We start from the raw sequence: 15,211 nt of genomic DNA on the forward strand, positions 1-15,211 counted from the left end.
GCAGAGGGGAAAGCCTGCTGCAATGTAACATCCCCACATTATCTTGTCAGTCCTTTCTTATCTGTGGCTTCTATGCTGAAGTTCTGCTATCTGCAGCAGAGGCGGGTGGGGCAAGAATCAGGAGAGCAGTCGTACATTGCACTAGAACTTATGATGCAAAATGCAGGCTGAGTTACACTTCCTCTGAGGAGCAGTTACACCTCCTCTCTGCATATCTGAGCCTTGCAGAGGGGACACAGGCAGGTGACTGGTGGAAGCCAGCCAGTGATAGCAAGACAACCTTGCTAACTGCCATAGCTACAGAGGGTGCCCAGAGGAAGTGCAGGCACAGAAGGGATCTCCCGGACAGGCCTGAGTTCCACTGGGTCTCTTGCATGAATTTGTTTTTTCTATTCTGTGTGTGTTAGGTTAATTGCAATGATGATTTAGGAGTCCTTTTAGGAAGCTGGTCAGGAATCTATACTGGTGGGACGCCTCCCGTGGCCTGGACAGGAAGTGCCCCAATTTTGCAGAAATACTACAAAACAAAAAAACCCATCTGCTTTGGTCAGTGCTGGGTTTTCTCTGGAGTTCTCACTACAGGTAAAACATGATAACTATCCATCTTTCCTGATACACTAAACATTAGGAGATATTCCTCCACATGGCGCAGCCGTTGGTGAGGAATTTTCCAAACAGCCTTTCCTAGTGATATTTCGGTCTTCTATATTTCAGTCATGCGCAGCCTGGGGATTCCAGCCAGAAGCGTGACTAACTTCGCCTCAGCTCATGATACTGAGGAAAATCTGAAAGTGGACATCTACATGAACGAAAAAGGCGAAAAACTGGATAAGATGACATCAGACTCTGTCTGGTAACTCTAAAGAATGCTAGATAACTCCTGAAGCTTTCCCACATAACTTCCCTTTGTATTTCTAATCACCAGGAGGCTTTTCTTTTAGAATTTCTCTATTATTTTGAGTTTGTAGCTGAACATTAAGAGGAAGCTTGAATATTTTCTGTAGGCATTTCCCTGTGAGACCTGCATTATAGGATAACTGTCTGAGATGAATAGACAATTTGGGATCTAGCAGGGTTTGTGTTGTAGTGGGAGCCCTAGCAACAGCTGTAGTTAAGAATTCCATTCCAAGCAATTCCATTCTAAGGTCTTGTTTTGACCTGGTCAGACTTTTTTGTCCTATCAGGCTCAAATTTTTCATTCTTGGTCTCTTTCTAAAGTTGAATTTTCCTAGAAACCACATGGAAAAGTGTCTCAGCCATCTTTGTGGATGAAGAAAATGCGGAGGGGGGCAGGAATGCCTTTTTCTCATTATAAAAAAAAGTTATTACTTGCTTCTAGTGCCCAAATACATGGTGCTTGATACTTGTCACAGAAACAACCCTTGGTCCAGAGATGTGTTTTTAAGTGACTTGATGAAATGTGGGGTGGACTTGGCCACATTATAAGCTTTGGAAAATCATACTTTGCCCATAAGCTGGAAGGGCCTAATCCAATGCTCATTTAAGTCAATGGTAGACTTTCATTGCTTACAATGGGCTTTGCATCAGGCCGTACATTTTTTAAAATAACAAAAAGGGTATTTTTAACAATGTTCATGGAATCGTCTGAGCACAGGTAAATGGTGCTGCGTGTGCATCAAAAGCCTAACTGATTTATAGTGAATGAGGCAGGTCATCTTTAGGAGCCCAGCTTCTTTCTGGGCCCAATCCGAAGCCTATTGAAGTCAATAGTAAGATTCACATTGCCCAAAGCCAGCAGGCTTTGGATGATGGCCTCATTCTGCTCAGGTGCATGCCCGTGTTCCCTCTCCCCCAAATAAAGGGCCAGGTTGTGACCTCTTTATTCAGGCTGAGTAAACATTGCTCTCCAACTAGTCTCATTGCCATCAGTGGTAAAGCTGCAGCGTCAAATACACCTGTCTAGCTATCACAATATGACCCAACATGACAATTAAAGACAGATAGAGGTAAGACCTCTTCAGTGGTTTACAATTCTCTTCTCATCCTGTGCAAAGGATATAATGCCTGGAAAATGTGGATTTTTTTCACTTCCTTTAAAAAAGTGTATCTGCAGTAAAAATGAGTCAGTGTGCAAAACTGTTCCCATATCTTCCTCTGAGGAACCAGTACGATCACTCGGCTCTTCGGGTCCAAGAGTCTGAACATGCACATTGACTTGCAAGGTGCAAATAATTTTGTTTTTAACTTTGCAACCTACCTGCATGTAGGAACTTTCACGTGTGGAATGATGTGTGGATGAAAAGGCCAGACTTGCCCAAGGGTTTTGATGGTTGGCAGGCAGTCGATGCCACCCCACAGGAGATAAGTGAAGGTAGGATTTACAAACAAAGCGAGTCTATTGTGATTTGGGGGTGGGGGGAATATTTTACATGGAGATTATGGCATCTTTTCAGCAAAGCACTTAAGCACCGGCTTGACTTTAAGCACTTGACTAGTCCAATCGATGTCATACCTGAGGCTCAAAGAAGCAAAGTGAGTTGCCTAAATTCACACAAGAAATCAGGGGTAGAGCTGAAAATAGACAATAGAGCTCCTGGATCCCAGCCCTATGCTCTGACCTCTTAAATGAGAGTTCTTTGGCCTCAGTGATGGTATCTTGGTTGTAGCTGGAACAGTGTTTTTTGCAAGCAGAAAATTAAACCTTTGCTGGCACGAGGAAGTGAAAATGGTCTAAGGGGTTGGCTCACGGAGCTGGGAATCAAAAGCTCTGGGTTCTGGTCTCATGTCTATCCCTGCTTTATTGGTGATTTTGGGCAAGTCATTTTGCCTCTCTGTGCCTCAGTTTCCCCATCAGTGAACAGGAGATAACAATCTTACCTGCCTAATAGAGTGTTGTGAAGATTAATTGATTAACGTTGGCAAAGCATTTTGAGGTCCTCAGATTACAAGCACTACAGAAAGGCAAAGCACTATTTTTATTTTTCAGTAAATTCTACTGACACACTTTTTCCAGCCTGTACTTTTTTGGGTCAGTTTCTGACATCCATCACTGTACATCTCTAGCTACTACAGATAAAACAAGTTTCAAAGGGTTGGCCTGTGCATTAACCCTTGTTACTGAGACTATTTCATATACTGTCCTTTGCCATTTCAGGTGCAGGAACAGAGTAGTCCACCCCTGTATAATTGTAGGAGTAATCGGAAGAGCTGAAATAAAGAAGGCTTTGAATTATCATTGCGAACTGAAATATGCTGAACTCCAGCACATGCAGCTAGATAATAAGGGCCTGATCATGCAGTGCTAAGTGGTGCTGAGCACTGTCAACTCTCATTAGAGTTGATGGGAGTTGAGGGTGCTCAACACCGCACAGGAAGTGCTCAGCGGTGATTTTTGGGTTTGCAGTTGGGGATCTTTTGCTGCTTTGTAAAACCTGCTTAGAGCGTGCATGTCTGTAGCTGGTAAGGTGATTGGGTGTCCCAATTTTACAGGGACAGTCCCGATACTTAAGGCTTTTTTTTATATAGGCGCCTATTACCGCCTACCCCCGTTCTGACTTTTCACACTTGCTAGCTGGTCACCCTAGCAGCTGGTTTCATATGGGAGAATGTTGGATTCCTAGCAGTATCAGCTGAGCTGGGGATTGCAACCAGGGCTATCGACAATGAACATGCAAAGTAAGAGTGGAATTACTTATCAGCTCTCTCCTACTACAGAGTAAGGAGGATGCTGGAGGGAGACAGCATCTAACGAAGTATTAGGGGACTGCAGAGTGAGGGATGGGAACAGAATGTAATGAACAACAGGCAGTTCAAACTGGGACAAGGCTTTTAATGCACTGAACCTGAATGGTTTTTATGGGGAATCATTCCTCATGTGTTTTAAAAAAAAGTTCCTTACAAAATCAACAATTGCATTTCAAATAATAAAAAAACACTAACATGGCACTTTTCATCAGCAGATCTCAAGTGCTATACAGAGGAAGTCAGTATCATTAGCCTTGTTTTACAGATGAGGAAACTGAGGCACAGTGCTGTGATTTGCCCACAGTCACCCAGCAGGTCAGGGGGAGAGTTAGGACTAGAACTAAGGTCTCCAGACTCTCAGTCCAGCACTCTGTCCAATAGACCACACTTCGGGGGCCTTAGCTGCCCCACAGTCCCACCTCCTTCCCCATTATGTGTTGTGAATGGGATGAAAGGAAGGTGAATGGCTGGGGGAGAAGGAAGGCACTCCTTTGAGCCTATGGGAGGGAAGCCCCATGCTGGGCTGCTAGGCAGGAGGCCCAAGGAGTAGCACCAGGCTCCCGATAGACACTGAGCCAAGGGATTTCTGGAAAGGCTTCACAACAGCCATGTGTTGGGAGGACCGTGATTTCCTCTCCCCAACCTGACAGTGAGTCAGAAACTGCAAATTGCAGCTTGTAGGGTTTCCCATGTAACCTTGCCTTTTCTGCAGGGTTTCCCTGGGAAGGTATTACTGGCCCTGGTTCTAAACCTCTGTAAATGTCAGGAAGCATTGCCAAATAGGGTAGTGTTATCCTATGTTACAGAGGTGCAGAGAGGTAAAGGGCCTTACCCAAGATCATACGGAAAGTCAATGGCACAACTGGGCGTTGAATCCAGGGCTCCAGAATCCAACTCCCTGAATCACAAGAGCATCTCTTTCTCATTCTATGATTCTTAAAGAGAGTAAAATATATAAAAGCTACTACAGGCCATCTGAGATTTGTGCCTTCGATACAAATCACATTAGGTTGTGTAAAAAATCTGCTACTTAAAGAAGCGAAAAAGTCTTGGGCTTGGAACTAGTTTGGAGGAGTATTTATTGCCAGGGTTCAGTTACCAAGGCAGTGGGCTGCTCCTGTGGGTGGTCAGGGATATTATATGTATGCGGTGACTGAGAAAAATGAAGCCTCACTTAATACATGTGAAAAGCAAGTAACATTCCACACACTCTTTAGGTATTTACCGGTGCGGCCCTTGTCCACTAAAAGCCATCAGAAGTGGAGAAGTCTATTTGCTCTACGACTCCAAGTTTGTGTTTGCTGAAGTGAATGCCGACAGGATCGTCTGGCTCGTGAAGAACGTGGATGGCAAACAGAAATTGGTCAAACAGAGTGAGGAGACAAAGGCCATTGGGAAGAACATCAGCACCAAAGCTGTTGGGAAGAATACGAGGGAAGACATCACGGCACAGTACAAGTTCCCAGAAGGTGACCGATAGTCGAGATCTTTTCAGCATCCTGTAGAACATAAGATGAGACTGTTGGGCATATGATTTTCTGCATACTCCAGAGTAGTCACATGCTTTATCAACGTGGAAATCCGATCAGCTGCCTTAGTAATGCACATTTAAAGTGTACAGCTCAGCAAAATACATTCAGAAACAGCAAGGGAATCAAGACAATTGGTGTATGAGTATCTTTGTGTCTCCGGTGACCCCTGCTGGCTGTTTCCTAGTAAGAGGTTGTAGCAAGCATGCAAATAACAAGAGAAGTAGGCCCAACAGATTCAGCAGTTCTGCTTGATCCAAAATCGCTCCATTTCTTAACTTCTATCTACAAATTATATCATATTTCAAGAAACGGCTCCTCCCCACTTACCACATGCCCAGAAGCTTACTATGTTAGGCAGTGTGACTGTTAAAACATCTCATTTGAGAATCAGCCAGATTGGGAAATCAGAGGAACCTTGCAGAAAGACATTTAAGTTAGACTCTGCATTTGATCCTTCTTCTCACCAGTCTTCCAATATAGGAATTTTGCATAAGTTTACTTCTCTACAGCTCTTAGGTCTTTGTGCTAGCCCATTCTTGTGAACAGAAGCCTGGGATATCTGAACCTGCTTCAAGCTCCATTCTGTATATACACAGCTCTTGTCTATGCAACACTTTTAGAGTAGTTTTCGGCCACCACATATATTGATAATGACTCCCAGTCATCCTCCCTCACCCTTAAGTTGTATATACCTGGTGGCCTAGGTTTTTGAAAAAGACTAGTCTTGCAAATTGGGCACCCAAAAAACACTAATTTTCAGGAAGTGTTGAGCATCCGCCTTCTAAAGATCAGTGTCCTTTGAAGTGTCTCAAGTTGGCAACCAACAGAATTACTAGTCATTTCTGAAAATCTGGCCCGGTGTGTCCACCTGCTGTTTAAATCTTATGGTAGAGTAACCTAGTCCATATATCTCTCCTGAGATTAAACATGCAGTGCTCTGTGCTGGGAATCGTACCCTGCTGTGCTGTCTATATTTTAACAGATGGATAACAGTGAACGGTTCGACCAAACTGAGGAAACTATAAGCCACATGATTTATTATGACTTTAGCTTTGCTTTTCCTTTTCCTGGTATTCAGGCTCTCCAGAGGAAAGGGAAGCTGTGAAAAAGGCTTGCTCCTATCTAAACTCTACAAATTTGGCAGTTTGTGAGAGCACATCTCCTCTTCCACCGCTCCAGGCTGGGCTCCAACTGAACGTAGAGGGCGAAAAAGCTTTGTGGCTGGGCAATCCCATTAATCTGAACATCGTTGTACACAACAGTTCTGCTGGAGCGTGGACGATCAATCTCATTGCTTCTTGCCAGTTGCAGTCTTACACTGGGAAAGTAGAGGCCAACCTTGGATCCATCAAGCAGACTGTCCAGACTGAAGGCAAACCTGGTAGGTCCATAAATCTGTCCTATCTCATGTGCTTTCTATTGTGATACTGCAGTGTGTCTTCAAGAGAGTTTGTGTAGAATGTCTGTGAATCAACACAGGTATCTGATCTGTGGTCTGAGGATGCTTATGGCAAAGAAAAGAGGGATTTGTGCAGGGGAAAGTCTATATAATTATAATGATCATTATTTATTTGTATTGTGGTAGTGCCCAGGAGCCTCAGTCATAGATCAGAACCCCATTGTGCTAGGTACTGTACAAACACAGAACAAAAAAAGACTATGCCTGCCCCAAATAATTTGCAATCTGAAATAATTCTATTTAATTTGATGGCTCTTTGTTTGCCTGTATGAAATACATTTGCTAACTTTAGTCCAGTTCCCAAAGGATGGTGTTAGTGCTGTTGACACTCAACACACCAATTTGCTGATTTTGGCAGCTAAAATTGGTTGGATTATTGGTTGTCTGAGCATTAGGGTTGTGAATTTAAACCCTCTTTTATTGTTTCTGTTTCTACATTGTTGATTAACTGATTCCACTTTCTGCGAATGTATTAATTATCTGCAGTTACTGCAGAATAGTTTACACAAACTAATTTCAGACGATGGGCTGCCACTGAACTGTTCTCCAAAGCTGTTTGCCTGTTGTTATTCATTGTATGTCACTGGAGTCACATGAGAGTGTTTCTGATCCCCAACTAGGTGACTGAAACTTTTTAAAACAGGAAACTAACGAATGATGAATAATTAACAGCAAATAAATGCACTTGCAGTAAGAATCTTCAGAGGAATAGCCATTCATGCTAAAATACATTCAATTCTGGGGATTTGTGGATGTTATTCAAAATATAAAATGGTCATCTGAATACACAGAACTGATGTGATAGGACACTCACTGTACTACTAGGCTGGGGTGGAGACCTGCTACATAGGATGACACCTTAAAATTGGGGACAGGAAACTTAAAGAAGATTAGCTGGATGGGAGATTTTGTGGCTAGATAGATTCAGTCTTCTGCAAGTCAAGTCTGGGGGCCTTTCACAAATACTGAGGTCATGAAGGTTTTCCAGAAAGTTAGAAATAAAAAGTAAAGTTAAGACGAAGAGAGAATTTACAGAATCGCAATAAACACATTATGTCCTATGCCTCTCACAAGCATGTGGAAGTATCCCAAATACACATATGCATTTCATACTTCCCAATGCACTTACACACTTTACAATCCGTCCTGTCAAACTGCTTGTGAATCAAGGAAATGCACCAAAACTAATTAGTTCTGAGCACTGATGCCAAGAGAGTTACATATGGAATAGAATCTTCCCTTGTCAATCAAATACTGCTCACTTGAACTTTTCTCCCAGAGGGTCTTCATGTGCCTGATTCTCACCCATATTGGTCCCACCGTTACGGGGACAGAGGGCCTGGGTGGACTGACCCCCTTTGAAGCCTATCAGTTCTATTCCTCAATCATAACAGTCACTTGCTTAGTAACTGCAGTCACACCCTTTTCTGCGAGTTTCAGCCCACTGTCTCTGCAGATAATTCACTTTTTGCCCATGCTGGAACCATGTTTAACCAGCAGCAAAACAGGCACTTATTGGTCCATAATTAAAACTATGCGGCACACGTAGTTAACAATTACGTAAAATAGACACCACCAAACATTTTCATGAAAGTCACCTGACTTTCTGCGTCAACCTTTTGTTGTTGTGCACAGGAAATGCTGCATTGTTAAAAGTCTCTCTTTTCCCCTGTTGTCTGTCCAGTTATTCAGCTCCCTCTGAATGTAGCAGCTGATGCTTACATAAAGACTGTAACGTCTGTTGAGGATGAACTTCTCATCAAAGTCAATATCATTGCTGAGATTCAGGAAACCAATGAAAAGCTCACTGATGAGTTCACACTAACATTCCAGTATCCCCCTCTCAAGATGGAGGTAAGAAGTTAAATGACAGAAGAATCTGTACCTAGATACCATGGTGATAGGTGTTATGGAAATAGCTACTGATGGACAGGTAGGTAAATAAATGAGCTAGAACTGTGAATAGATAGATTAGAAAGACAGATCATTCATGAGAACTCAACATCTGGATTTTTTCAAAAATAAGGGCATAGAGCCCTGCTTCCTGAAGTCTTTAAACCATGATCTGAGGACTTCAGTAACTCAGTCAGAGGTTAGGGGTCTATTACAGTAGTGGGTTGGTGGGTGAGGTTCTGTGGCCTGCGTTGTGCAGGACGTAAGACTAGATTATCATAATGGCCCCTACTGACCATAAAGTCTATGAGTCTAGGTGCCCCTAACTGTCCCAACCTAACATCTCAGCTGAGATTTTCAAAAATAGGAACCTAAAACTGTGCCCCTAAAATCCCTATTTAGATATCTAAATAACTGACTTGATTTTCAGATGTGGTGAGCACCCAGCATGCCTATGGAAGAGCTGCTGGGTGCTCAGCTGGTTTGAAAAGCAGGCCTGTTGTTATAGGGCCTAAGCAACAGAGTGAGGAACTTAGCTTTCAGCTTCTCTTATTAAAAATGTGGCTGCGATGTTTGATTGGACGCTGCCCTGGTATTTTAAAGGTCATGGAATAGGTATAATAAAGATGGCCTTTAAACCACTAGACTGTCCTTCACAGAACCCTAGTTGAAAGACGAGTTCCATTTGGTATAATTCTGAGTACATTCATGTCAATTGAAAACTGCCTCAAAGGATCATAAGCAAAGGCTACTGACAGATAGAAATGTACCAAGTTAAGGAAGGGTAGGCCGTGGGTTCCGTAGGGATCAGAGTTAGGCAAGAGTTCATTCAACATTTCTATTAACAATTTGAACGACATATTCACTAAATGTTATTGTAGACTAAAGGCCAAATTTTTCTCAGGCTTGTGCTACAAAAGGGACCAGGGATTCTGGCAGGTGCATCTCTCTTTGTAATGAATGATGCTGGCCAGGGTGGGATTACACTGGTGGGCCTGAGGGACATGTGGGAAGGACATGTTTTAATGCTCCTGTGAAAAGGAACAGCATGCTATTTCAGATGTATGTGGTACTGACTGCAACTTACATGCTCCCTGGCCTATGAACTGGACCCAATCCCTTTTTGGCCCTCCTAAAATACATAGGACAGCACTGTAGATGGACACCCCTCTCTCTTAGCAATCTCACATCTTAGGGAGAGATCCTCAATCCTATCCTGTCCTTGCATGAAAATAAGGGGCTATTTAGGCCCTCTTCCTCTCCCCTAGGCCCTTATGCAGCACAAGACAGGTAGAGCAACAAAACAAAAAGAGAGAAGAAGCTGATGATGTTAGAAATAATGCACACTGGCAGATGTTTGAAATATGGACAGAAAATACAAATGGTATTTGCATCCTGGTAAAATGCAAATTCATAAAGCCAGGGAATAGTTATTAAAATATAGCTATCTGATGAAGGGTACCGTAGCCCTGGATCCCTAATATTTCAACTGATTTCCATGAAGGAAGGGGCTTTTTAACAGGATGTTGGTGCTATTGCATGGAATTAACCCTGCAGGGCAGGAAATCCAATCCGGGATAGACTGAATTTCAAGACCTCAGAACTTAATTGGAAAGCAGTAATGCAAAAAAAAAAAAAAAAGTGTTAGGATTAGATAGGACCACAAATTAAAAGAAAGTTTGAAATGCAGTCCATAAGAAGCCAGTGGTTTTCTAGGACTTATAAAGTAACACCAAATAGAGGCTAGAATCACAGAAGCTTCATCTCAGACACTAGGGAGGTGATAGTCTCTCTCTACATAGGACTGGTGAGATCCCAACTCGAATGCTATGATTATTTCTAGGCAGAGTTGAGCCTGAGTTTCAAAATCTGGACCTGAGACTGCAGCGTAGACAAACTCTCCAGCCCAGAGCTGTTTAGACTCTGAGTTTTGGTTTGGCATTATTAAGATGGAGGGTAATCATAAAATTAAAATCTACCTTCAGAATACGCCTACACTTAAAACGCTACAATGGCATCGTTTCAGTGTAGACACTACCTATTCCAACAGCAAGGATTCTCCTGTCGACATTGGTAATCCACCTCCCTGAGAGGCAGCAGAAGAATTCTTCTGTTGACCTAACACTGTCTACACCAGGGGTTAGGCCAGTATAGCTATGTCTCTTAGGGGTGTGGATTTTTCACACCTGAGAGATGCAAATGTAAATTCTAGAATAGATGAGGGCTCAGATTCCGAAGGCTGAGGGTGTTCATACTGGGAGGTTTGGTTTGGGCCCATCTCTATCTCTGGGCTCCTTATTCCCAAAAAGATGTTAAAAAATTGGAGAGAATTCAAAGGAAAAATAAGCAGAATAATTGAAGAGGCTAGAGAGAATAATATCAGAGGAAAAATTAAAAGAACAGAATATTTTGTCTGGAAGACAGGTAGGAGGGTCCTGAGAATCGGCTACCTGCATATAAACACCGAGAAGAGGGAGGAACTTGTGCTGCAATAATGAGGGGACATGGAATGAAACTGAGCAATTGAAATTTGGGGCTGAATATTAAGGACTATTTCCTATCAATGAACTCTGTTAGGCGAGAGAATAGCCTCCCAATTAAAGTACATTGTTTGAGGCATTCAGAACTTGAGTGTACAAAGCACTGGAGAATCTGTGTGGAAAACAACTCGGTCTTGGCAGGGAAATGGACCAGATGACTCAGCATCTATGGTTTCTGTTAACTCTCTGACCCCAGCTGTTTGTACTTTTGACTAAGGCGTGATTTTCTCATGGCTGGTCTCTCTTTTAATGCAATCTGTCAGAGACATCTTCTAGTCTGCCTTTTAATCAGAAGATGCACTGAATCTGTGCCTCTGAAATCCTTCTTTATTTTGCAGCTGCCAGAAACAGCAAAGATTAATCAAGATTTTATCTGCTCCTTTATCTTCAAGAATACCCTGACTATTCCCTTGGAAAAGTGCCAATTGCATGTAGAAGGACTGGGTATTTTTAAAATGGAAACGATTGATCAAGGGTGAGATTACATTTAGGATAATTATGGTACTTTGCATTAGATGAATGTATAGTTTCTGATACCTGTAGAAATTTGTACTTTTAAAGAAGCAAGTAGGTATGTACAATAATTTGCACTATTGCCTTTCTAAAACCTATTGGCCATATTCAGATCTGGTGCAAGCAGGTGCAACTCCATACAATGTATGCCTCTGTGTATACAGCCCATATAACATTGGTTTATTCCACATATACAGCTAAAGTAATGACTTTCTTTGCCTTTTCCTTTACCATGACTTAGCATTAGAAGAGTGTGGGATAGTTTATCAAGGAAAGTAGAGGAACCCCCATCACTGGAGATGGTGAAAAGAAACTAAGCTAATACATGATGGGACTTAGGTGTTGGAACTTCAAGACAATCTGCCACCTAATGGAATCCACAGCCCTGAGTTAGGCTCCCAGACAATGGATGGGAAAAGTTAGGTGCCTAAGAAAGGGATTCAGAGAAGCCAGCGATGCTGGGTGGAGAGCTACCTAAGTGAGCCAGTAGGAAATGCTGAGCCTGAGCCCCACACCCCTCAGGGAGCTCCTAAATCCAGGCCAGAGGGCACATCCTCTCCTGGTGCCTAAGACAAGCCAGCTGCTTAGGTAGCCCATGACCTTGCAGCCAAAACCCAGAAAAAGAGAGAGACACCCACACCTCATTATAGGCAATAGCATAGGGGTCAGGACACTCACCTACGATGTGGTTATTTAAAAGAAAGAAATTAGCAGTGAAGTGCACTTAGGGTTGCCAACTTTCCAGTTTCTGAAAACTGAACACCCCTGCCCCGCCCCCTGCCCCGCCTCTTTCCTTAAGGCTCCGCCCCTGCTCACTCCCCCGGGACTCAAGTCACCCGCTGCCTGCAGAGCCAGGCTGGGAGGAACTGATGCAGAGCCTGCCCAGTCAGGGCACGGCGGGGGTCAGTCCCTGGAGCAAGGGGCCAAAACAGGGTTGGTCCCCATAATGAGGGGCAAGGGCTGGGGCAATTGGCGCAGAGGTGGGGGTGGACAGGATCCCTCCCCCCCAAGGGCAGCAGCAGGGGGGTGCCGTTACCTACCTCTTGCAGCCTGGTCCAGAAGTCACCCACTGCTTTGTGCTCAGCATTGAGCAGAGAGCAGCTCCTCCAGGGGGCTGGAGCTGCTTCTCTTCCCACCCCCCAGTGGCAGAGGGTGGTTACTGCAAGTAACCGGACTTTTAGTGACAGGTCAGCACAGACACCTGGCAACCTTATGTGGGAAACCTGAGTTCAAGTACTGCTCCAAATCAGGCAGAATGGGAATTTGAAAACAGGCCGCGTACATCCCATGTAAATGTTCTAATCACAGGGCTGTTGGCATGCCCAAGCCTGGAAAATTTCCCATCTCTTTGCTCCACCTGTCCTTTGTAAGGATTTAAACATGCTCTGAGAACACCTAATAGATTAGTCCCTGCAGGCAAGATAGGTGCGGAAACACCTACTTTGAGAATCCCACTGGGGCGTAGGTATGAACTAGGGTGCTGAGCAGCTCAGTGGCACCAGGAGTTAGGCAGTTTTGTGGCATGCCCACCAGCAGAAATTTAGACAGCTAGGGAATTTAGGCACTTGTAGTGTTAGGCAGATCTCAGTGGTGCCTAAATGTTGGATTTATGAACCTAAAGTAGCAGTTAGGCACCTAAATCCCTTCATGGATGTAATCCCTAACTACCAATAGGTAGAGCCCCGCAAATCCACAGATATCCACAGACCATATTTTGCTGATGGTGAATCAGATGGTCACGGATTGACTTTCTGGGATCTCCGTGACTTCTGGGGCAGCTGCCAGCTCTCTGGCACCCCGTGGGAACAGCTGATCAGACTGCCGGTTAGACGGCTGGCGGGGCTGATCAGCTTTTTGGGGCGGCAGGGGCTCAAGAGCTGATGGAAGGGGGGCTGGCAGCAAACAAGTGATTGGCAATGTGGATGCAGATACATCTAAAATAGGAGTGTGGATTGTGGGTTGGATAGAAGTTTATTCTCTCTGATGTGGATCCACATATTTGTATCTGAGCAGGACTCTACCAATTGGCTCATTGGTTCATTCCCCCCAAAACAGAATTTTTGCTTGCTGCACTTTTAGTTCAGGCTGAAGGAAATACCAGCCCTATGTAGACTATGAAAGCTATATTTCATTGACAAAGAAACAGTTAGAAAGCAATGAATATATACAGCATTGTGTTAGTAACTGTCTTTTTCCCTCCTTCTCCTTAGGGACATAATGCCTGGTAGGATCATTAAATCCCAAATAATATGTGCTCCAGATAAAACAGGAGAGAAGAAAATTGTAGCCAAACTGACGTCTCGCCAAGCCAAAGGAATATCTGGGGAAAAGATGATTACCATCACCGCATAGGGGACTTACTGAATATCTTAACAGGGTGTCAGTCTTGGTATTACTGAACATGTCCTAGAGATAGATGTTATTGGCACTTCCTGCTGCCTCGATTAGTGGATTATAGGCTATAACAAAAGAGAAGCAAACATTAAGATAAGGGATCTTAAGTGGCTTAAGGCACAGTTGCTTTGATTCTGGTTAATGGGAATTTAATAAAGGTTGTTAAAAATCTACTCTCACATGTATTCATTTGTCACCTTATGACTCAGGACTTGTTTTGAGAAAGTGGGACTGGTTAGACTGTGGCTCATGCTCAGGTTAGCTTTTCCTTTTGTAACAATCACAGGCTTTGTGTGGTGATAATGCCATTAGTGTGTGCATGCTGCTTTGCCTTTTTTAAAACTCACGATTGGGTGAAGTAATGTTTATCTGTCAATCACTGTCATGCCCATTTTGGTGTTCCATGTATGCTTCAGTTCATAGGATGGATTGTGCTGTATCATATGTTATCAGACTACCAGTATCATGCATTGTTGCACTTGCTATATTATGCATCATTGTGCTCATTGTAGCATACTGTGAGGTTTTACCTCACATAACATGACTTTTCTTAAAGAAACAACCTAAAACAGTGTCCCAAGCAGAGATCTTCTGAACAGTCCCCCTTCTGTTATTGGTTTGGTAAATTATTTTTAATTTGCACCTGCCTCTTTCATGACAATAAATCTTGTTACTTTCAGGTTCTTTAACTCTGTTATTGATTCTTATTTCCTCCCCCCCCCCCCCCACACACACACACATTGCTTCTTATTCAGATTATATATACATGTAGTGTACTGTAAACTATGAGCGTATACGGAAAAGGCATGGATTTTTGTGAAGCGCTCTGGTTCAGGCATTCTCTCCCCCGTGTGTGATTAGGTTCAAATTGATTTACATTCCAAACCCACAATGCTTTCTGTGCAGGCAAATCCAGAAGGCACAGGCAAATCTGCCTTTGTGGTCCTCCTTGCAGGACTGGCGCCTTACACATGAACTAACTGTTCATCTTGTAGAAGGAAGTGGATGATCATTGTCCATAAGATATTTTTCTACCAGCCCCATATAAAAGTATCAGTTATTCTTCCTGGGGAATTTTGGGGGAAAAAAATGTATCAGTTAAAAGTTCCCATGAACATTTTTCAGGGTTTTTAAAAACAAATAAATAAATAAATAAAACCAAAGTAATTTCACTT

General features: G+C 43.2%; 1 protein-coding gene across 1 annotated transcript in view; it reads left to right on the forward strand.

The window, feature by feature from the left end:
• TGM4 (transglutaminase 4) overlaps positions 1-14,689 on the forward strand; it is a 37,914-nt gene extending 23,225 nt beyond the window's left edge. Inside the window, exons 10-17 of the mRNA XM_067561723.1 lie at positions 408-582; positions 715-853; positions 2,229-2,332; positions 4,923-5,174; positions 6,316-6,618; positions 8,381-8,550; positions 11,468-11,604; positions 13,853-14,689. Of these exons, the coding sequence (XP_067417824.1) occupies positions 408-582; positions 715-853; positions 2,229-2,332; positions 4,923-5,174; positions 6,316-6,618; positions 8,381-8,550; positions 11,468-11,604; positions 13,853-13,994 (1,422 nt within the window). The 3' untranslated portion in view covers positions 13,995-14,689. The remainder of the gene's footprint in view (positions 1-407; positions 583-714; positions 854-2,228; positions 2,333-4,922; positions 5,175-6,315; positions 6,619-8,380; positions 8,551-11,467; positions 11,605-13,852) is intronic.
• Positions 14,690-15,211: the final 522 nt, after the last annotated feature.

Source organism: Emydura macquarii, unplaced genomic scaffold (assembly GCF_026122565.2).
Source record: "Emydura macquarii macquarii isolate MOO-44397 ecotype Brisbane River unplaced genomic scaffold, CSIRO-AGI_Emac_v2 contig_2422, whole genome shotgun sequence".
Classification (NCBI taxonomy): domain Eukaryota; kingdom Metazoa; phylum Chordata; order Testudines; family Chelidae; genus Emydura; species Emydura macquarii.